Source organism: Protomyctophum parallelum (assembly GCF_964188405.1).
Source record: "Protomyctophum parallelum genome assembly, chromosome: 20".
Lineage (NCBI taxonomy): Eukaryota > Metazoa > Chordata > Actinopteri > Myctophiformes > Myctophidae > Protomyctophum > Protomyctophum parallelum.
In genome coordinates this window covers 42206195-42231046 of record NC_139718.1, presented here as the reverse complement: position 1 = coordinate 42231046, position 24852 = coordinate 42206195, and the positions used below count along the sequence as shown (strand labels likewise).

The 24852-nt window shown below is 40.3% G+C and overlaps 1 protein-coding gene across 2 annotated transcripts; it reads right to left on the bottom strand.

The window, feature by feature from the left end:
• Positions 1–15982: 15982 nt before the first annotated feature.
• lgals3b (lectin, galactoside binding soluble 3b) lies at positions 15983–23934 on the bottom strand. 2 transcript variants are annotated; one of them, XM_083792316.1, is made up of 7 exons: positions 23847–23934; positions 22313–22335; positions 21840–21927; positions 18563–18915; positions 18259–18347; positions 17662–17836; positions 15983–16810 (listed from the first exon to the last, which is right to left on the bottom strand). In XM_083792316.1, the coding sequence occupies exons 2-7, from the start codon at positions 22316–22318 to the stop codon at positions 16652–16654; spliced, it is 870 nt and encodes a 289-aa protein (XP_083648442.1). In that variant the 5' UTR covers positions 22319–22335; positions 23847–23934; the 3' UTR covers positions 15983–16651. The 2 variants fall into 2 exon arrangements, with proteins under 2 accessions (XP_083648442.1, XP_083648443.1); XM_083792317.1 differs by having other exon boundaries at positions 23858–23874.
• Positions 23935–24852: the final 918 nt, after the last annotated feature.

Genomic DNA, 24852 nt, shown 5'->3' with positions numbered 1-24852 from the left:
TTTACAAATGTTCATACTTTTTTAACTTTTACTTCAGCTTTAATACATTTTCTACTTTTCTTTACAATATGTTACAGTCCAGAAATTTTGATTATGGACTTAGACCACCAATGGTAACACCATTACTCCGGTCCCCGAGTTTCAAACTTGACACGGCAATAACTTTATACAAAGCATTTTACGCGAGCCCACGCAGTTTCTACAGGAACTGCTTTCTAGTTATTATTATTGTGGGCTCGCCACAGCGAGCACACACTAGTTATTGGCAGCCTATATTTGTGGGCTCGCCACAGCGAGCACACACTAGATATTGGCAGCCTATATTTATTCCGCTTATTCTTTATTCCGCCGTTTTTTTTGGCACCTAACTACTTCCACATACTTTATGCTAGAAATTTAGTTCAAACTTCAAACTGTTCAGCTCTTTGCAGTTATTTATGCTCCAATTAGAATTTTTACAAAGTTTTATACTTTTTATACTTTTTAACTTTTTAACTTTTTTTTACATTCTTTATAGTGAGAGTCGATGGAAGAAAGGTCCCATTTTTCACAGTTAACTTTTTTGAGCTCTTATTACTCCGTCATACTTTCACTTTGAAACTTCATTCAAACTTTATAATGTTCATCTATCTTTGAACTTTCATTGGTGAAAAAGTTGTTTTGAAAAAGTTTATACTTTTTAAAATATTTAACTTTATTTATAGTTTTTTCCTCCCATTGACAATGTATGGGATTTATCTCTAAATCAACCTCACTTTTGCAGCCTCATTACTCTGGCATACTTTGTCGTAGAAACGTGATTTAAACTTTAGAAAGCTCACACGACTCTGGACTTTTTCGTGGTTCAAACCGTATTCGAATACGTTAAACGGTTTTTCCGAAATCGCAGTTCAATCGCAGGCCCTTTCGCCTAATTAGTGCCAACTTAGAGTGCGGGCTTTTTTCACTAGAGTGCATAGAACAGAAAATCTTTCCTTGAAAATTTACCAAACAAATTGCCGTCCCGGCCAAGATATTCACTTTACACGCATGTCCTTTGGTCATTTTGTAGCCACACATGTCCTCTTTCACACAATGTGACCACCAAAACACAGAGACATACAGAATGTGAACTACGGCCTTTTAAGTGACACAAATACAGTCAATCTGCTCATTGACCTCCATAGTAAAATCCTTACGAGGAAATTATCGCGATGACAATTCTTAACTCGCTCTTATAACCACATTTCCGATCGTACCAACACCACAATCGCACATGGTGTACCTCAATATCTCAGGCCACTCACAGCGAAAAAATTATTTGCATTCGACTTTTACTTTTTGCGATAGAGCAATTTGTTCGGGCATAGTTTCCCCCCATTCAGAACCATTGTAAAATAAGAGATCAAGTTGCGCGCCACTCCCAGCCTTTTACACTTCCACAGCTGAGACATATAAGGGCTTAATTACAGGGCTGAAATTAAAGTTACAAGATCTCAATGAGTTGCTCTGCGATACATTGTGGGCTTGTAGGTCTGCTATTTGTGCAATTGGATGGCCTTTACACAGATAGATCAGATAGAGATGAAAAAGTATTTTCAAAAAAGTATTTTCAAAAAAGTATTTTCAAAAGAGTATTTTCAAAAAAGTATTTTCAAAAAAGTATTTTCAAAAAAGTATTTTCAAAAAAAATTAAAAAAAAATTAAAAAATTTAAAAAATTAAAAAAAATTAAAAAAAAATAAAAAAATGAAAAAAAATGAAAAAATTGAAAAAAATTGAAAAAAATGAAAAAAAATGAAAACTTAAAAATAAAAAACTTTTTTTTCTTTTTTACTTAAAAAGAAAAAAACTTCAATTTTTTAGATTTTTTTTTTTTTTTTTACATTTAAAGAAAAACTTTAAAAACACTTCTACAACTTCCACATACTTTATTCTGCTTAAACTATAGTTTTTACACATTTTCATACTTTTTTTTACTTTTACTTCAGCTTTAATGCATTTTCTACTTTTCTTTACAATATGCTACAGTCCCGAAATTTTGATTATGGATTTAGAACACAAATGGTAACACCATTACTCCGGTCCCCGAGTTTCAAACTTGACACGGCAATAACTTTATACAAAGCATTTTACGCGAGCCCACGCAGTTTCTACAGGAACTGCTTTCTAGTTATTATTATTGTGGGCTCGCCACAGCGAGCACACACTAGTTATTGGCAGCCTATATTTATTATTCTTCCGCTTATTCTTTATTCCGCCGTTTTTTTGGCACCTAACTACTTCCACATACTTTATGCTAGAAATTTAGTTCAAACTTCAAACTGTTCAGCTCTTTGCAGTTATTTATGCTCCAATTAGAATTTTTACAAAGTTTTATACTTTTTATACTTTTTAACTTTTTAACTTTTTTTTACATTCTTTATAGTGAGAGTCGATGGAAGAAAGGTCCCATTTTTCACAGTTAACTTTTTTGAGCTCTTATTACTCCGTCATACTTTCACTTTGAAACTTCATTCAAACTTTATAATGTTCATCTATCTTTGAACTTTCATTGGTGAAAAAGTTGTTTTGAAAAAGTTTATACTTTTTAAAATATTTAACTTTATTTATAGTTTTTTCCTCCCATTGACAATGTATGGGATTTATCTCTAAATCAACCTCACTTTTGCAGCCTCATTACTCTGGCATACTTTGTCGTAGAAACGTGATTTAAACTTTAGAAAGCTCACACGACTCTGGACTTTTTCGTGGTTCAAACCGTATTCGAATACGTTAAACGGTTTTTCCGAAATCGCAGTTCAATCGCAGGCCGTTTCGCCTAATTAGTGCCAAGTTAGAGTGCGGGCTTTTTTCACTAGAGTGCGTAGAACAGAAAATCTTTCCTTGAAAATTTACCAAACAAATTGCCGTCCCGGCCAAGATATTCACTTTACACGCATGTCCTTTGGTCATTTTGTAGCCACACATGTCCTCTTTCACACAATGTGACCACCAAAACACAGAGACATACAGAATGTGAACTACGGCCTTTTAAGTGACACAAATACAGTCAATCTGCTCATTGACATCCATTATAGAAATCTTACGAGGAAATTATTGCGATGACAATTCTTAACTCGCTCTTATAACCACATTTTCGATCGTACCAACACCACAATCGCACATGGTGTACCTCAATATCTCAGGCCACTCACAGCGAAAGAATTATTTGCATTCGACTTTTACTTTTTGCGATAGAGCAATTTGTTCGGGCATAGTTTCCCCCCATTCAGAACCATTGTAAAATAAGAGATCAAGTTGCGCGCCACTTGTTTGTCTTTTACACTTCCACAGCTGAGACATATAAGGGCTTAATTACAGGGCTGAAATTAAAGTTACAAGATCTCAATGAGTTGCTCTGCGATACCTTGTGGGCTTGTAGGTCTGCTATTTGTGCAATTGGATGGCCTTTACACAGATAGATCAGATAGAGATGAAAAAGTATTTTCAAAAAAGTCTTTTCAAAAGTATTTTCAAAAAAGTATTTTCAAAAAAGTATTTTCAAAAAAGTATTTTCAAAAAAGTATTTTCAAAAAAGTATTTTCAAAAAATATTTTCAAAAAAATTAAAAAAATTAAAAAAATTAAAAAAAAATGAAAAAATTAAAAAAATTAAAAAAATTAAAAAAAAATAAAAAAAAATAAAAAAATGAAAAAAAATGAAAAAAATTTAAAAAAATGAAAAAATTGAAAAAAATGAAAAAAATTGAAAAAAATGAAAAAAAATGAAAAAAATGAAAACTTAAAAAAAAATTTTTTCTTTTTTTACTTAAAAAGAAAAAACTTCAATTTTTTAGATTTTCTTTTTTTTTTTTACATTTAAAGAAAAACTTTAAAAACACTTCTACAACTTCCACATACTTTATTCTGCTTAAACTATAGTTTTTACACATTTTCATACTTTTTTTAACTTTTACTTCAGCTTTAATGCATTTTCTACTTTTCTTTACAATATGCTACAGTCCCGAAATTTTGATTATAGATTTAGAACACCAATGGTAACACCATTACTCCGGTCCCCGAGTTTCAAACTTGACACGGCAATAACTTTATACAAAGCATTTTACGCGAGCCCACGCAGTTTCTACAGGAACTGCTTTCTAGTTCCGCTTATTCTTTATTCCGCCGTTTTTTTGGCACCTAACTACTTCCACATACTTTATGCTAGAAATTTAGTTCAAACTTCAAACTGTTCAGCTCTTTGCAGTTATTTATGCTCCAATTAGAATTTTTACAAAGTTTTATACTTTTTATACTTTTTAACTTTTTAACTTTTTTTTACATTCTTTATAGTGAGAGTCGATGGAAGAAAGGTCCCATTTTTCACAGTTAACTTTTTTGAGCTCTTATTACTCCGTCATACTTTCACTTTGAAACTTCATTCAAACTTTATAATGTTCATCTATCTTTGAACTTTCATTGGTGAAAAAGTTGTTTTGAAAAAGTTTATACTTTTTAAAATATTTAACTTTATTTATAGTTTTTTCCTCCCATTGACAATGTATGGGATTTATCTCTAAATCAACCTCACTTTTGCAGCCTCATTACTCTGGCATACTTTGTCGTAGAAACGTGATTTAAACTTTAGAAAGCTCACACGACTCTGGACTTTTTCGTGGTTCAAACCGTATTCGAATACGTTAAACGTTTTTTCCGAAATCGCAGTTCAATCGCAGGCCGTTTCGCCTAATTAGTGCCAACTTAGAGTGCGGGCTTTTTTCACTAGAGTGCGTAGAACAGAAAATCTTTCCTTGAAAATTTACCAAACAAATTGCCGTCCCGGCCAAGATATTCACTTTACACGCATGTCCTTTGGTCATTTTGTAGCCACACATGTCCTCTTTCACACAATGTGACCACCAAAACACAGAGACATACAGAATGTGAACTACGGCCTTTTAAGTGACACAAATACAGTCAATCTGCTCATTGACCTCCATAGTAAAATCCTTACGAGGAAATTATCGCGATGACAATTCTTAACTCGCTCTTATAACCACATTTCCGATCGTACCAACACCACAATCGCACATGGTGTACCTCAATATCTCAGGCCACTCACAGCGAAGAAATTATTTGCATTCGACTTTTACTTTTTGCGATAGAGCAATTTGTTCGGGCATAGTTTCCCCCCATTCAGAACCATTGTAAAATAAGAGATCAAGTTGCGCGCCACTCCCAGCCTTTTACACTTCCACAGCTGAGACATATAAGGGCTTAATTACAGGGCTGAAATTAAAGTTACAAGATCTCAATGAGTTGCTCTGCGATACATTGTGGGCTTGTAGGTCTGCTATTTGTGCAATTGGATGGCCTTTACACAGATAGATCAGATAGAGATGAAAAAGTATTTTCAAAAAAGTATTTTCAAAAGAGTATTTTCAAAAAAGTATTTTCAAAAAAGTATTTTCAAAAAAGTATTTTCAAAAAAGTATTTTCAAAAAAGTATTTTCAAAAAAGTATTTTCAAAAAAAATTAAAAAAAATTAAAAAATTAAAAAAAATTAAAAAAAATTAAAAAAATTAAAAAAATTAAAAAAATTAAAAAAATGAAAAAAAAATAAAAAAATGAAAAAAAATGAAAAAAATGAAAAAAATGGAAAAAAAAGAAAAAAAAAGAAAAAAAATGAAAACTTAAAAATAAAAAACTTTTTTTTTCTTTTTTACTTAAAAAGAAAAAACTTCAATTTTTTAGATTTTTTTTTTTTTTTTTACATTTAAAGAAAAACTTTAAAAACACTTCTACAACTTCCACATACTTTATTCTGCTTAAACTATAGTTTTTACACATTTTCATACTTTTTTTTACTTTTACTTCAGCTTTAATGCATTTTCTACTTTTCTTTACAATATGCTACAGTCCCGAAATTTTGATTATGGATTTAGAACACAAATGGTAACACCATTACTCCGGTCCCCGAGTTTCAAACTTGACACGGCAATAACTTTATACAAAGCATTTTACGCGAGCCCACGCAGTTTCTACAGGAACTGCTTTCTAGTTGTGGGCTCGCCTCAGCGAGCACACAATTGTTACTGCCAGTTTATATTTATTTATTTATTTATACTTCTTTATTCCAATTTCCGCCACTTTTTTTGTCACGTAACTACTTCCACATACTTTATGCTAGAAATGTAGTTCAAACTTCAAACTGTTCAGCTCTTTGCAGTTATTTATGCTTGTTTTTTTTTTTTTACAAAGTTTTATACTTTTTATACTTTTTATACTTTTTAACTTTTTTTTTACATTCTTTATAGTGAGAGTCGATGGAAGAAAGGTCCCATTTTTCACAGTTAACTTTTTTGAGCTCTTATTACTCCGTCATACTTTCACTTTGAAACTTCATTCAAACTTTATAATGTTCATCTATCTTTGAACTTTAATTGGTGAAAAAGTTGTTTTGAAAAAGTTTATACTTTTTAAAATATTTAACTTTATTTATAGTTTTTTCCTCCCATTGACAATGTATGGGATTGATCTCTAAATCAACCTCACTTTTGCAGCCTCATTACTCTGGCATACTTTGTCGTAGAAACGTGATTTAAACTTTAGAAAGCTCACACGACTCTGGACTTTTTCGTGGTTCAAACCGTATTCGAATACGTTAAACGGTTTTTCCGAAATCTCAGTTCAATCGCAGGCCGTTTCGCCTAATTAGTGCCAACTTAGAGTGCAGGGCTTCTTTCACTAGAGTGTACAAACAGAAAATCTTTCCTTGAAAATTTACCAAACAAATTGCCGTCCCGGCCAAAATATTCACTTTACACGCATGTCCTTTGGTCATTTTGTAGCCACACATGTCCTCTTTCATACAATGTGACCACCAAAACACAGAGACATACAGAATGTGAACTACGGCCTTTTAAGTGACACAAATACAGTCAAGCTGCTCATTGACATCCATTGTAGAAATCTTACGAGGAAATTATCGCGATGACAATTCTTAACTCGCTCTTATAACCACATTTTCGATCGTACCAAAACCACAATCGCACATGGTGTACCTCAATATCTCAGGCCACTCACAGCGAAAAGATTATTTGCATTCGACTTTTACTTTTTGCGATAGAACAATTTGTTCGGGCATAGTTTCCCCCCATTCAGAACCATTGTAAAATAAGAGATCAAGTTGCGCGCCACTTGTTTGTCTTTTACACTTCCACAGCTGAGACATATAAGGGCTTAATTACAGGGCTGAAATTAAAGTTACAAGATCTCAATGAGTTGCTCTGCGATACCTTGTGGGCTTGTAGGTCTGCTATTTGTGCAATTGGATGGCCTTTACACAGATAGATCAGATAGAGATGAAAAAGTATTTTCAAAAAAGTATTTTCAAAAGTATTTTCAAAAAAGTATTTTCAAAAAAGTATTTTCAAAAAAGTATTTTCAAAAAAGTATTTTCAAAAAAGTATTTTCAAAAAAGTATTTTCAAAAAATATTTTCAAAAAAATTAAAAAAATTAAAAAAATTAAAAAAAATTAAAAAAATGAAAAAAAAATTAAAAAAAAATGAAAAAAATGAAAAAAAATGAAAAAAATGAAAACTTATTTTTTTTTTCTTTTTTACTTAAAAAGAAAAAACTTAAATTTTTTAGATTTTTTTTTTTTTTTTTACATTTAAAGAAAAACTTTAAAAACACTTCTACAACTTCCACATAATTTATTCTGCTTAAACTATAGTTTTTACACATTTTCATACTTTTTTTAACTTTTACTTCAGCTTTAATGCATTTTCTACTTTTCTTTACAATATGCTACAGTCCCGAAATTTTGATTATAGATTTAGAACACCAATGGTAACACCATTACTCCCCGAGTTTCAAACTTGACACGGCAATAACTTTATACAAAGCATTTTACGCGAGCCCACGCAGTTTCTACAGGAACTGCTTTCTAGTTATTCGTAGTATTATTCCACTGGAGTAGTCTTTTTTTTGTCGCTTTATACCTCCCACACTGTACGCTGTACGCACTTGAGCCATATGTCAAATTGACCGGAAAAATCGGGAATCGTGTGCTTGTATTTTGTTAAGAGAAATGTTGTATAGTTTAATTGATATGAATTTATTAGTGAATTAAATTTCCCCATTGACATGAATGGGAAAAGGCAAAAAATCACATTCAAGTATTTTTTCCTCGGAGACTGTAATCACTATAGTTACAAAACTTTTAGGGATATTTCTTAATTATGACTAAAATTAATTAAAATTATAATTTTATAGGTCGGCCTCATGGTGGCGCTATAACAGCCCACTTTACCTTTTGGCTTATAACTCTTGAACCGTAGGTCGTAAAATCAAAATTATTTTTTCCCTGGATTCCTTGGGTCATGACGCATCTCCCCATATAGGCCACGCCCATTTCCGCCATGATGGATTTTCCGCCATTTTGAATTTTGTCCAAAACAAACTTTTTGCTTTTCCTCCTACATATTTTGTCCAAATCTCACAGAAATCGGCACACATGATCTCTGGACATATCCGATTAAAACACCAAATGCAGAATTTTGGTAGTGCGTATCGTTCGGCCGTAATCGTCTTCCGAAGTTAGTAGGAGGGGCCTATATCACAAAAATGCCATAAATCACGAACGGAATGTCCAATCCATTCCAAATTTGAATCACATGTCCGGGGTGGTTCAATCAACCAAGTTCTAAAAGCAATTCCATTTTCATCCATAGGGGGCGCCGCAAATGCGAGAAATGTAACCGTTTGTCGCAAAAACATGAATTTCGGGGGTTAAATCCCCTCCGAATTACTTACGCATGATCTAAGGCGTGACTTGAAATTGTAATTGGCTGGCAATACTAGTGGGAGGGGCATATGTAAGCCACTGCGGCAACCACACTCTGCAATTTTTTTAAATTGCGAATTTTCTAGTTTTATCATGCTCTTATGGTGCTCTGTGCTCATGGTGCAATTTAAAAGCAAACGTTTGGGTCCTCAGACCTTCGTCAGTGCTATATGGTTTTTCACAGACAAAGAACTTACTCTTAAAGATCTCCAAAACAATACAGCTCAGGTGCTGAGAATTACTAATTGGTGACATCACCAGATTGTGGGCGTGGACATTACAGAAAGGATATACAAAATCACAGTTATATAGGAAACAAGAATATTGCATATACATCACATGTTGACAGACTTATACAATCACTTTTTGAATATAACTTTTTATAGCACTGGAGGGATAGATCTTCATTCAAGCCACCTGGATTGACAGAAAATCCATCTAGATTCAGTTTGGAGGAGTTTAGTGTCTAAATCACCCCCTCTTCTAGATTTCTTAATTTGATCAATGACTGTGTAAGACAGATCTGCTAGTATGGAGTGACCGGCTTCCATGAAATGTCTGGCGACAGGAGATTTGATGTCCTTGCGTCTGATGGCACTCATTCTATTCTCGTTCTATGATGCGTATGCGGACTGCCCTAGATGTTTTGCCTACGTACTGTAGATTACATTTGCATGCGATCACGTAGACTACATTAGAGGAACTACAATTCACAAATTGTCTGATAGTGTATTGTTTGTTAGTAACTGCACTTGTAAATGTGTTTTCTTGGAGTTTTTACAGGCCACACAATGTAGACAAGGGTAGAAGCCGGTGACTCCATCCAACCGCCCCATGTGTTGCTGGGGGGTATGTAGCAGTCTGCTTTCACCATATAGTCTCTGATGCTTTGAGATCTATAATGAGAGAAAAGAGGAGGGTCAGTGAACACTTTGGCACCTTCAGGGTCAGCTGACAAAACATGCCAGTGTTTCTCTATGATGCTACGTATATCGTTGCTCAAAGGATTATAGGTAGTGATGCAGGCACATGAATGTTTCTTTTTGGTCTGTGCAACCTGGTTAGGATTATTCAATTTAGTTAAAGCAGAGTCAAGCCATTTTTTGGGGTACCCTCTATCAACAAAGTTTCTGTACATGATGTCTCTCTCTTTTTCAAAATCTGACTGACTGTTACAGATTCGTTTCCGTCTAAGGAATTGAGAATAATGGTAAACCTTTCTTCAAAGCAGGGGGGTGTGCACTGGTGGCATGTAAAAGACTATTCTTGTCTGTGGGTTTGGTGTACAGAGTGATGGACGATTTAGCGTCCTGAAAAAGTACACAGGTGTCTAGAAATGGAATTTCATGTTTGCTGAATTCCATATTAAATTTAATGGTAGGTGCCAGATTGTTCAGGTAGGACACAAAACCATGAAGCTCTTCCTCAGTACCTTGCCAGCTAGATGGGAAGGATAATATCATCAATGTAAATAACAACATATTGTGGGCCAAACGATTGTTGTGCCACACTGAATTGTGTTGAAGGAAGCCCAAGGCAATGCCTGCATAATCTGGACTGAATACTGAGCCCATTGGTGCCCCCTGCAGTTGGAGATGATAGGAGTTCTCAAATAGAATATTGTTTTTGTGTAAAATCATGGATGTCATTTCTACCAGAAAGTTGGTTGGAGGTGTCAATTCATCCCTTAAGTCTAAATAGAATCTTAATGACTCCGTGCCTAGATCATGGGGGATATTAGTGTATAGGAAGACCACATCAAGGGTAGCCAAAATAATATTGGCAGTGGAATTGAGAATATTTACCTCTGAAAGTTGTTGTATGAAGTCTCCTGTGTCTCTTAAATAAGAGGGCAATTTGGTTACAATGGGTCTCATGTGGCGGGTGGATGGGCCTGTCGGAATGGCGGTATGTCGAAATGGCATTATGTCGAAATGGCAGTATGTCGAAATGGCAGTATGTCGAAATGGGGGTATGTCGAAATGGGGGTATGTCGGAATGGGGGTATGTCGAAATGCCGGCATGTAACCGTATACGCACACACCGTAGTCTCTCTGGAAACTGCCCATAGATCCGAAGTCCCGTTAGTCCGAACATGCACTGCTCCCGTGCTTGCGGTTAGGTTTAGGTTTGCTCCCGTGCTTGCGGTTAGCAAGTGTCCCCGGCAGTTACAGTGGTGTTCAACCTTTTTCATGTCGAGGACCCCCGGAATTATCTGTATTAGGCTGCAGACCCCCATCTGAACATATGTTGTTCCAGGGACCCCCCAGATGCAAAGATTTGAGTTAGAAATGTTCTGAAATAACATATATTCAAAGATTTGCGCCATATTTTCACGATTTCTACAAAAATAGCAGACCTACAAGCTATCTTCTATTTTTCAATAGCTAAAGCATAACATAATGCTTAAAACACCAGAAGGGGTTCCCGTCCAGAATGGATTAAACCCTGGCCTTACTTGTTTAACTGAAATATGATGACACATGATTATATGGGCACTCACACTGCTATACACACTAAGTTACCCTTATTGAGATTCTAACTCTGTTTTCTGTGGAATTTGAGGAAACTCGATCAGGCTTTCCAGTAACTGACAACATTGACACCCTTCCGCGGAACAGTGCACACAAGTTCAGTGCACTGATCTAAGTCGTTTAGGTCAGCAAGTTTCATTTCAGGAATAGATATAATTCCACTTTCTCAACTTCTCAGTATTATTTTTTTTACCACTGTTCCCTCGGACAACCTTAAATGTGTGACCAAATAATACAACGGGCCAGCCCAAATAATAATACCCAAGCCTAAAGCATAAAATCCTCCCCCGCTCTAGCACACCATGTCGCAGAGACAAAGAAAGGTCTCCCCTGCGTGTGTATGTGTGAGTCTCCCAGAAGAGAAACACACAGATGCACCCTGTCCCTCTATACCATATAGCAAGAGTGAATAAATGAATTAAATGCCAAATCACTCCCAAAAACGTGTAAGTCACTGGACCGCACAATCAAAATAGCAACAAAATACTTAATCGAGAATTCTTTGGCATTCAACCATAACTCACAAAGATGCTCTATACCAGCACAGACACAGACTTACAATCAAACAAACAAAAGAATGAAGCACATACATGCACAACCATACCATGCATAGGCTACACTACCATGTAACTCTTAACTCTGTCAACTCCCTAACAGAAGCAGACTCCAAGAACCCAACCACTAACCTAATCAATAACCTGCCTAACACAGCGTCCAGACGTACACTATGGTCCTAACACGTACGCTTAACACAAGAATGATAAGCCTATTCCATCACTCCAACTTCAGTCCTGGGTTCCATCCAAAATCACGTCAAACGCAAAAAAGCAAAAAAGCAAAACAAAAACAAACAAAAAAACAGATACGCACGTCCGTTTTGCGTGGCGTAGGACATTTTCACCAACACTCCTCCAACATCGGGGCGCCATTTATGATGTGTCTTTTATTACAGGGCTCTGTGGATTAATTCACCTAATTCCTTTGTTGAAGTTGCTGTTGAAATGAATAGGAGGTCCAAGCAGGCATATTTCCTTCTTTCCATTTATTGATCAGCAATCAGTTACAGGTTACAAGCATCCGTTCCATGGTTACAGCATATTGAGGCCTTCGTCCCAGGCAGAGCGCCTAGGTTCCCCTTGTCTCTCTCTGCTGTCCCTCACTCACAGTTCTAACTGATTCTCTGTACCATCTTATACATCCCCAATCTGTGGGTGTCACCGTGTGTGTGTGTGTGTGTGTGTGTGTGTGTGTGTGTGGTGACCATTAAGGCTCTGTTGCCTCCGTAAACATGTTACCACAGGTGGTCTTATTTTCAAAGCATTCTTCAGTGTGGTAAAACCTCACAATGTCCACTATATAGCAGGATCTCACAGCTGTTACAAACTGACTATCTTAAAGTGTCCCTAGGCTATCTTAGTGACTTGCTATTCTAAATGAACTCTTCACACAAGCTTCTCTGCATGTGAACTCCTATAGGCCGAAGTGTTATGTGTACAATTATGACATATGTTGAGAGGCATAAGCTATCACAATATACATCACCATCTCCCAGTCATGTGGCAGCGTTCTAACACACTGAGCCACTGGCTCCAGACAATTCACACTGCTTTTTTGCTTGTTTTGTTCTTCTGTAAATCGGTCTTGAAAGTAAAGAATTGAGTGGGGCTTGAACTCACCATCTCCCGATCATGTGGCCAATGTTCTAACACACTGAGCCACTGGTTCCAGACAATTCACACTGCTTTTCTGTTTGTTTTGTTCTCCTGAAATTGGTCTTGTTCATCTAGTTTTCCAGTGAGATCAGCCTAAGAGTCATAGAATTTCAACTGCCGAAGGCCTGGATTGAACCAGGGACCTTTAGATATTCAGTCTAATGCTCTACCAACTGCGCTATTTCGGCTTGTAAGTGTCACATCCAGAATATATTTTTCAATGTATTGTTAGTTCTTAAACAAATAAACTCATACCGTTTTCCCCCAGTGAGATCAGCCTGGGAGTCATACGGTTTTCTGTACCTCATTTGACCTGCTGAAAACCGGTTCCATTTGTACACTGTCAAAGTCACTAACTTAATACTATCAACATCTATCTATTCTATAGACCAGTGTCTCTCAACCTTTTTTGTCCCGGGGCACACTTTTCATAGCCTAAAAATCTCGGGGCACACCTAGATATATGGTGTGTGTATATACTGTATATATAATATATAATATATGATATATATATATATATATATATATATATATATATATATGAACCCAATATACTTTTAAAAACACACATGACAGCACTCGTCAAATTACTTTAAAGAGAAAGAAAAGGACAGAGACAGTGCCTCAGTTTCACCAATTTATTTTTGAAAACTCATACAAAATGTAGCACACACATGTTCAATTTGTCAATGCAAAGTAATACTTCTAAATTAAAAAAAAGGAGTTGTAAAAACAAGAACAAAAATCTTTTGCCACAATACAATGGTCTTAAACTTGAGCACTTTTGTACAAAGAAAATCGTAAAAAACTATTGATAAAAAGAAAAGTAAATATTTTTGACAAGTTCTGTCTTAGTGTGAACCTTGAGCTTGTTTTCCTGAACAAAGAGTTTTTATCCTGGCTGGATGATGGACAAACAGACACGGAGCTCTTCATTTTCAAGTCAGGCTTGAAAAGCTAAGCTCACAGGTAGGTTGTGGAAAAGGGGAGCAGCACTGCCATTGCGCTGGCTGTGATGGCTGGATATTCTTTCAAGTATCAAGAGACTTGCCTGCTTCGTTGTGTCTTTCTCCTTTTTTTCTTTCAAGCTCACGAAAAAGTGTTTGTCCTTCGTAGCGAGTTCATCATGATTGGTATGAAGGTGGCGCTTCAGTTTACTCGGAACCATGCGCTGTTTGCAAGCTTGAATCCACAAACTATACACAGCTGAATCGGGTACGTTTTATCCCCAGTAAACGTGAATCCAAACTTCATGTAATCATCGCGGTACGCCGGAACAGTCTGGCAGGGGCTTTCTTTGTAGGCGTTGCGTTGTAGCCGCCGTTGTTGCTGTTGTTGCTGTGCCGTCGTCAGGTGGAGGTGACTCGGCGGCGCTGTGTGTGCTGCTGTCGGGTTCTGGTGGTGTCTTTCTGGAGGGGAGCGAAATGTCTGTGCTGTGCCCCATTTATACAGTAAAGTTGCCAGGCGATTAACATTTCTATGGCCGATGGTCGTTAAGAGTGAAGAGTCTATTGTTCCGTCGTCATGTTGTTTTCGCATGTCTATTTAGACGTGTGACAACAACAACGACGCAACAATAGGACGCCTATCTATCGCTTTCGGGGGAGGGCTAGTGTTACTTTTGGTCAAAATCTCGAGGCACACCTGGAGATTTCAAAGGCACAGTAAAGTGCCGCGGTACATAGGTTGAGAAACACTGCTATAGACCCTCTACAACAGTGGTTCCCAAACCTTTTCTTGTCAAGGACCCCCGAATTTACACTTTATTAGCCTGTGGAACCTAACCCTAACCCGGCTATAATCCATGGTCAAAAACGATTAAAAACGAGGATTTGAAAAAAGACAAAATCACTTCCAGACCATGGGCTACAGTCCATGGTGTCAGAGTGATTTTCGTCCTCAAAAATGATGAAAAACAGCATGCTACAGTACCCTAACCCTAACCCTTGATCGTAGGAGATAGTAATGTAGGACTCTACAGATCGAGTGCTATCCAGTCATAAAGTTTGAACACTTGAAGAAACTACTACAGAAAACTGGAAACACCGCCAATGTGGCGCACTGCATCCTATCCGTAGGAATGAACAATCGACAGCAGGTGACAACAGAAACAGGACGGAAGACAATGAGGGCGGACACAAGTGTGGCCTACATGGGTCACATATAATTTGCCCAGCTGGTACCCACTTAAGGCCCAATCAGATCCCAGTTCAAACCCATATAGGCAAACACAGGTGGCACACATGGTTCTGAAATAAAATGGCCCATTTGGATACCACCTAAGATCCAGTTAGAAACCCACGTAAGCCCATATGGGCTAACACGGATGGGCCCTTTGTGAAAACTGGGTGCACGGGCCACGGCCCACGGAACCCATGCCCATAGCCCATGTAAAAACCCAATTGGGCCGAGATGGACATGTTAGCTGGGTAACCAGTATCACCGATAACCAGTTTTAGAGAGGGGACAATCACCGATAACCAGTTTTAGAGAGGGGACAATCACCGATAACCAGTTTTAGAGAGGGGACAATCACCGATAACCAGTTATAGAGGGGACAATCACCGATAACCAGTTTTAGAGAGGGGACAATCACCGATAACCAGTTTTAGAGAGGGGACAATCACCGATAACCAGTTTTAGAGAGGGGACAATCACCGATAACCAGTTTTAGAGAGGGGACAATCACCGATAACCAGTTTTAGAGAGGGGACAATCACCGATAACCAGTTTTAGAGAGGGGACAATCACCGATAACCAGTTTTAGAGAGGGGACAATCACTGATAACCAGTTTTAGAGAGGGGACAATCACCAATAACCGATATGCAACCGATGAGCTGGAATGAAAACATGCCTTTTTTTCTGCGTGGATTGTGCAAAGAATGTTATCCATTATGATTATGTAAAGGGTACAGTAACAGTAGTACAGACAGATGCTTTATTTAAACCAATGACTTTATTGAAGACTTACATATATTTATTCACTTTTTAAAGAGTAGTTTTGAGTGACACAGACACACTACACTGCTACCAGCACCATTGGCATGACAGTTTGTCACAGACAAAATAGGCTGAATTTCAAAAGAACTTCCAAACAAGAGACGAGTTACATCTGTATGTAATACCGATGCATATCGTCAGAAATGTCACCGATACCATATGACCCGATGTGCCAAATGAGGCCAGATGATGTCGGTGGTCGATATATAGAGCATCGCAGTCCCCTTTCATGACGACAAGGGCCCTGGAAGAGAATTCCCCGTTCATTTTCCTTATAGAGTTTTCAAAAAGTATTTATTTAAAGACGTTTACGCCGCAGACAAAGCCAACTCGGCTCGTGGCAGTGTTGTACCCTGCCCTTTTCCCCCCTTCTTTCTAATTATCTGATCGGCCCAAAACAATGTGTTTATTGTCACGATTTGTCACGAGTTGGCTTTGTCCGCGGCGTAAGCGTCTTTAAATAAATACTTTTTGAAAAGTCTTATGGGGAAAATGAACGGGGGAATTCTCTTCCGGGCCTGTCGTCGGGGGCAGGACTGCGACGCTCTGTAGCGGTGGGCCGATATATCGGTCGGGGCACTAGAGTGAGGTCATCAAGTCAGTTTGGTGTCGGTCACAGAGCGGAGCGTCAGGTCACCAGTCACGCACAGGCGCGTGATGGACTGCAGGTTGTGCATGCGGTGCTTGAACGCCAACAGATGAGAGCCATTCACGGCAACTTTAAACTCCTGGCTGGTGCACATGACCTTAATCTGATAGGACACAAAGACAGTGCACACACACACACCATGAAAAGTTTGAAAACACAGCACACAAATAACACATGGGCACTTTTTGGAAAATGCTTTAGAATGAAGAAAGAGCAGTACAGTACAGTACTGTAGTACAGTACAGTACTGTAGTACAGTACGCCCCGACATACCAACCGGGCGCTGGGGTGGCACGGGCAGCCCACCACGGCAGAGGTTGTGGGTTTGAATCCGCCGTGGTCATGCCGGCCGCTGTCGAGCAAATACTCTATACGAAGGCAATTCACCATTTGTCATCCTTCTGATTTGTCCCTGACTGACTAACCAGCGGGCTCTTTCTGCCTTGTTTATGTTGAATTTGGTTAAAACCTTTTTTTTTTTTTGAAAAAACTAAAGCCAAACATGATAGGCCCAGTCACCATATGCTGCACCTGTGATGTTCCTTTTCACTGACACAAAGTTTAAAATAAGAATTGAATGCACAGAATATCAATACGGAAGCAACTGAAAAACTGGTCATTTCAATGGTAGTGGATGGAGAGAAAGGATTTTTGTCCAACCACGAAACGGCAACCAATGGGTGCGAAGAGGGGCACAACACAACCATGTTGACTTGACAAAGGGTGAATTGTCCCGTGTGTTGTTCGGGGGCAGGGAGGCTATGGACTTATAGCATTATAGGCCATGGACCCTCATTTGTATACAATGTTCATCTCTGGACATCTACACTGTGAAACCCTCAGTGTTCGTTTAACTCCCGAGTGTGCAAATGGAACGAAATGGACCCCGTAAATGGGTCCTCAGGGAACCCCTGCATGGTTGAGAAGCAGTGCTGTAGATTAGAAAAGTCTCACCTCAAACGCCTGTCCAGCAGCGAAGGGGAAAGTGCAGCCTTCTCTCTCCTCTTGGGCCCACCTCCCCGCCGTGCAGCTGTTACGAACGATCACCCTTCTGCTGCCGTCCTCTTTAAAACGAGGGTTGAAGTGGAGCGGGATGTCTCCGTTCGCAGTCAGGAAGTTCAGCGAGCACCTGGAGGCACACACACACGCATGCACGCACACACACACGCATGCACACACACACACACGATACACAACAGGGGGTCAGGAACCCTTTCTACAGGGGCCACCAACTCTTTGTGTGATATGAAAGTTTTGTTTTTTTACATAAACCACTTGTGGGGGAACATTCACCGAAAATAGCAGATCAATAAGTTCACATTAACATGAATCCAACATCCAAAGATCATGTGTAAACAAACGGAACATATTAATTCAGTAGTGATGATGGTTCTGTCAAACAAGTCTGTATGAAGATGTGCGCGCGCGCGCGCGCGCATGCACGCACACGCACACGCACACACACACACACACACACACACACACACACACACACACACACACACACACACACACACACACACACACACACACACACACACACACACACACCTGTCAGGGTTGGGTTTGATGTTTCCACAGATGGTGATCAGTAGTTTGTCGTACACTCCGTTCCTCAGGGCGTGTTCATAAGGAATTGCCTGCATGTCAGAAACAAACCTAAGGTCATTATAAGCCTGAAGTAACATGATTAAACTGTATTTCTTCTTTAAAACCTTGAACTGTATATACTTTAAGTAACTATACTTATCACTACACTTATCACATACTTAAAATGTTAGTAAACAGTAAAAAAAATAATTAATTTAAAACGGCATGTATACGCAGACATGCACACTCGCCAAACAGCTCCTACCAAGCTTTTTTGAGGGGCAGTGGGGACGACTGGCACTGGGCCTTGTCCGGGAGCAGGACCGGGCCAACCTCCAGGGGCATTGGGCTGGCCGGGCTGACTGGGCCATCCTCCAGGGGCACTGGGCTGGCCGGGCTGACTAGGCCATCCTCCAGGGGCACTGGGCTGGCCGGGCTGACCAGGCCATCCTCCAGGGGCACTGGGTTGGCCGGGCTGACTAGGCCATCCTCCGGGGGTGGCGCCGGGCTGGCCGGGCTGACCGGGCCAGGTGGGGTTTGGACAGGTGGGGCCTCCTGGCCACTGTGGCTGACCTCCAGCTTGACCTCCAGGCCATGTCGGGTTAGCAGGTTGACCTCCTAGAAGGCAGCAGTGTTAGTAGAGAAGTATAGTCTCGCGAAGCCAGACAACTATTCCACAATCTCTGAATGCTATATAGAGTCTGGAACTACACCTCCGGAATGCTATATAGAGTCTGGAACTACACTTCCTGAATGCTATATAGAGTCTGGAACTACACCTCCTGAATGCTATATAGAGTCTGGAACTACACCTCCTGAATGCTATATAGCAGGGGTTCCCAACCTTTTTTGGACCAGGTACCCCTTTTGCGGTAGATATTTTTCCAGGTACCCCCTCATCCTCGCAACACAGATAACAATATATTTACAACCACAAGCAGTGTTAATTTGATTAAATAATTAATGAATAAGATTAATAAATTAAGATTGATTTGTATTATTGCTCTTGTATTGCTATTGGAGACACTGGGGGGACACTGGGCAGGCACTGGGGAGGCACTGGGGAGACACTGGGGAGACACTCGGGAGGCACTCAGGGAGGCACTCAGGGGGACACTGGGGAGGCACTCGGGGGGGACACTGGGGAGGCACTCAGGGGGACACTGGGGAGGCACTGAGTGGACACTGGGGAGGCACTGGGAAGGCACTGAGGGGACACTGGGGAGGCACTGGGAAGGCACTGAGGGGACACTGGGGAGGCACTGGGAAGGCACTGGGGAGGCACTGGGGAGACACTGGGGAGACACTGGGGAGCATGGGGAGGCACTCAGGGGGACACTGGGTAGGCACTGGGGAGGCACTCGGCTGGTCACTGGGGAGGCACTCAGGGGGACACTGGGGAGGCACTGGGAAGGCACTGGGGAGACACTGGGGAGACACTGGGGAGGCACTGGGGAGGCACTGGGGAGACACTGGGGAGCATGGGGAGGCACTCAGGGGGACACTGGGGAGCATGGGGAGGCACTCAGGGGGACACTGGGGAGGCACTGAGGGGACACTGGGGAGACACTGGGGAGGCACTGGGGAGACACTGGGGAGGCACTGGGGAGGCACTGGGGAGGCACTGGGGAGACACTGGGGAGACACTGGGGAGGCACTCAGGGGGACACTGGGGAGGCACTGGGGGGACACTGGGGAGGCACTCAGGGGGACACTGGGGAGGCACTGGGGAGGCACTGGGGAAGCACTGAGGGGACACTGCAGGAGGCACTGGGAAGGCACTGGGGAGAAACTGCAGCCACTGGGGAGACATTGGGGAGCCACTGGGCAGACACTGGGGAGGCACTGGGCAGACACTGCAGGGAAGACACTGGGGTGGCACTTGGGGAGGCACCCCAGGGTACCCCCTGGCTATGCGTCGCGTACCCCTAGGGGTCCGCGGACCCCACGTTGGGAACCGCTGCTATATAGAGTCTGGAACTACACCTCCTGAATGCTATATAGAGTCTGGAACTACACCTCCTGAATGTTATATAGAGTCTGGAACTACACCTCCTGAATGCTATATAGAGTCTGGAACTACAGCTGCTGAATGCTATATAGAGTCTGGAACTACACTTCCTGAATGTTATATAGAGTCTGGAACTACACCTCCTGAATGCTATATAGAGTCTGGAACTACACCTCCTGAATGCTATATAGAGTCTGGAACTACACCTCCTGAATGCTATATAGAGTCTGGAACTACAGCTGCTGAATGCTATATAGAGTCTGGAACTACACTTCCTGAATGTTATATAGAGTCTGGAACTACACCTCCTGAATGCTATATAGAGTCTGGAACTACACCTCCTGAATGCTATATAGAGTCTGGAACTACACCTCCTGAATGCTATATAGAGTCTGGAACTACACCTCCTGAATGCTATATAGAGTCTGGAACTACACCTCCTGAATGCTATATAGAGTCTGGAACTACAGCTGCTGAATGCTATATAGAGTCTGGAACTACACTTCCTGAATGTTATATAGAGTCTGGAACTACACCTCCTGAATGCTATATAGAGTCTGGAACTACACCTCCTGAATGCTATATAGAGTCTGGAACTACACCTCCTGAATGCTATATAGAGTCTGGAACTACAGCTCCTGAATGCTATATAGAGTCTGGAACTACAGCTGCTGAATGCTATATAGAGTCTGGAACTACAGCTCCCGAAATCCGAGTAAGGAAGCCGCCATTTCCGATCACGAAAATGTATTTAAAAATATATTTCCATTTTATTATTTTATTTCCAAGATGATTTCTATTGGGATAAACTTGCGCGACTGTAAAGACAAAACGGAAGTGGGGTGGAGGCTCCGCTTTATATTTTACTCATGATCAGAGCTTCCGTTGCTCCAGACTGTATGACAGAAGCATTTATATTTTACTCATGATCAGAGCTTCCGTTGCTCCAGACTGTATGACGGAAGCATTTATATTTGACTCATGATCAGAGCTTCCGTAGCTCCAGACTGTATGACGGAAGCATTTATATTTTACTCATGATCAGAGCTTCCGTTGCTCCAGACTGTATGACGGAAGCATTTATATTTTACTCATGATCAGAGCTTCCGTTGCTCCAGACTGTATAACGGAAGCATTTGAAAATTGCGAGAGGCAACAGTCTGGCAACACGAGACTAGTAGTGACCATTTTGGAAGTGGCATGTACATTTGACCACATTCTGGAAGAGGCATTCTTTATCAAGGAGGTCTTAAGGATGCTATTATATAGCTTGGTTACAAATGTAAAAACAGCTTGTGTTCATATTTGGAGTCCTCTGTAATAAATCAGTTGTGAGAGGCCTGCAGATTGCAGGAATGAGAGCTATAAAGGCATACATTGGCTAAATTCTGTTCAGTGTCTGTGATAATTGGCAGTCGTCACACATTGAGGAGCCGATCATGCTTCCTGTACCCATGATCTGTATCCTGAAACACTTGTTCAAGAAGTTCTTGTTAAAATGTGAAAAATAAAATATGTTAAATGTTTGAACCTGGCCACTGAGGCTGGGCGTTTCCTCCTGGCCAAACAGCACCCCCTGGTGCCTGGTTATTATCACTACCACCTAGAGCATCAGCCAGCTGGTGAGACAGACAGACAGACAGACAGACAGACAGACAGACAGACAGACAGACAGACAGACAGACAGACAGACAGACAGACAGCGTATAGGTGAGACCATTGACATTGTCATGTTGATGGAATGTAATAAAATATGGAGGTGTTATCCTCAAATATTAAAGTCTATTCAACCCTGCCCTGGATGGGAATCATGTTACTTTAAGTGTGTGTGCGTGTGCGTGTGCGTGTGCGTGTGCGTGTGCGTGTGTGTGTGTGTGTGTGTGTGTGTGTGTGTCCAAAAATACGAAAATGAAAAGAACTCATCAGGCGCTCAAAGTAAGCTGCCACTGTGAACACAGTGACACCTACTGCATGGGAGGTGACAGTGACAGAAGCAGAACTCACATTCATGTTTGGCACGTTTCGATCTGAAAACAAGACAGAGGTTAAACAGAGTTAGAATGAAACGCAACTCCTTTTATGCTCAAAACACTTGACAGCCGTGGTCAGAGTTCTTCTAGACTAGTCGTATTTACATTAGCATTAGTGGTAGACGTGGTAGTAGTACTACAGTGCATGCGTAATTTAGATCCATTAAATGCCATTGGTCTCGTGTGCGCATGCAGGGAAAACGTTTAGTTTAGTAGGAAATCCCCTCCCGGATTTTTAAATTACAAGCGGTATGAATGTATGTACTGTACACACAGTTTGAATAAACAACCATCTGAGTCAGAGAGGCAAGTCCTGACAGGTCACACGCCTCACACACCTCATGGACAAAGCAAGGCAAGTTCATTTGTATAGCGCACACACCTCACATACGCAGACGCAATACTAAAGTGCTCTATCAGAAAGAGACTAACCCATTCTGACCGTGCACCCATTTTGGTGTCAGCATCATGTTATGCTTTAGCTATTTAAAAATAGCAGATCTACAAGCTCATATCGCGCCACCGAGTGGCGCGATACGAGCTTGTAGGTCTGCTATTTTTGAAAAATCGAAGAGTGACTGACATTTTTAGAATCTGATCTAAAAGAATCTCAGGTCAGAATGGGTTCATCAGACCAGTGTGTGTCCGGCGGAAACCTCGTATAAATCTGATCTCAGGTCAGAAAGAGACTAAATGAAAAGAGTATGGACAAAAACAGACGTAATATTACGTCGAATTCTATGGTAGCAGCATTCCGAATTATCTGTGGCTCTAAGCCTTATTAAGTACTTATAATGGGAAGTCCAGAGAAAACACCTATTCCAGAACTCTAACCCAGTGGTTCTCAAAGTGGGGTCATTGAGGGGAGGTCAGCGGGGCCCCCAGCAAAATGACGTACACATTTAAGCCCCATCTTATTTTTTGACAAATCTGCTCTCTCTCTCTCCTTCTCTCAAACTCTTTTCAGATGGGGTTTCCGGTAGCCATACTTGAAAACGAAAGTGTAAAATTCATTTTTCTAGGTCTTGTTCCGACATGCATCCTCTTAACTCCTGTTTTATTCTTAAAATGATAATTAGGACGGAGTCACATGAATAATACATTCAGCCAGACTGCCTAACTGGTGCAAAGAGACGAGACAGACAGACAGACAGACAGACAGACAGACAGACAGACAGACAGACAGACAGACAGACAGACAGACAGACAGACAGACAGAATATAGACATATATAATCCATCTGTCAGTTGTTGGACCTTCTTGTTTGTCTAGTGTCGCCCGAGCAAAACAGGAAAAACCATTTCCACAAACATGTATTTTCCTCTCTCTCTCTCTACAACTCCTGGAATGTCACAGCCTATACGAATGACTTTAACTCTACTCTCCACGGTGTACCGTCCGTGCCACTGTTCCTTTTACTTAACCATTTCTAGAGACAAATCAACACTTTGAGGTTTTTGCTACGTTATTGTAGCCTATATTCTGTTCTGAAAGGAGAGTGATCTTACCTCAGAGCAACACACACACACACACCGATGTTTCCTGTGAGAGAGTGACTGTGTGTGGGAGAGGCGTGGTGTATATATACAATAAACACAACACACACACACCACACCTCTGTGTGTGTGTGTGTGTGTGTGTGTGTGTGTGTGTGTGTGTGTGTGTGTGTGTGTGTGTGTGTGTGTGTGTGTGTGTGTGTAGCCTACCGCCCAACAGGGTATAATTTCAGGTTTCTCATCTTTCACCTGGAACGGAGGTATTGTTTATTTATTTTTATTTAGTTTGTATAGAACTTTGTGACTTTTAGTTTGAAAACTTTTTTTTTTCTTCCTTTTTTCTTTTCTTTTTTTTTTAAATACATGCCAAAAGAAATCTGGTTTATATACCCTAAGAGCCGCACCCAAATAGCTGTCACCCAAGACCACACCCAACCACGGGATACACTGTCTGTCTGTCTGTCTGACGCGTGTGCGCGTGCGTGCGTGTGCTCCTGAGCAAACAGCTCCGATCACTAGTTTCCATGACTAACGTGTGTGTGTGTGTGTGTGTGTGTGTGTGTGTGTGTGTGTGTGTGTGTGTGTTAATATCATAGCTGAGGTAGAACGTCTCATTGTAACACATTGATGTACTGTATGCTGCGCCGTTATTAAGCAGTGGATGGAAAGTTTTACTCGCGTACCGTTAGGCTACTTATGAGTACAATTCTGAGGTATCTTTTCTTTACTGGAGTATTTCTACTACTTCTACGCCATTACATCTCGGAGACAAACATTGCACTACAATAATTAGCATTGGAGTCTGGCTAATACTGACCTAAAAAGCCCAAATTAAGCTAAAAAAGAAGGGAAAAAAAGAAATCTCAAATGTCAAATTAAAAAACTTTTGATTTTGGGGATAAACATTTACCCCAAAAACATATTTGCAATTAGTGTAATATTATATGCCGATCTCATTTGGCTCACCAGTTGAAAAACCCATTCATCAGCTAAAATAATACTATACATGAAACTCTTC

Bases quoted from the DNA above. Each gene is read 5' to 3' on its own strand.
- lgals3b (XM_083792316.1), bottom strand. The intron at 18,916-21,839 runs GTTCAAACATTT...GCTGCCTTCTAG, and splicing joins CGCCCAGCCTCAGTGGCCAG to GAGGTCAACCTGCTAACCCG. The intron at 16,811-17,661 runs GTGAGACTTTTC...GTGTCCTATCAG, and splicing joins CTGCTGGACAGGCGTTTGAG to ATTAAGGTCATGTGCACCAG.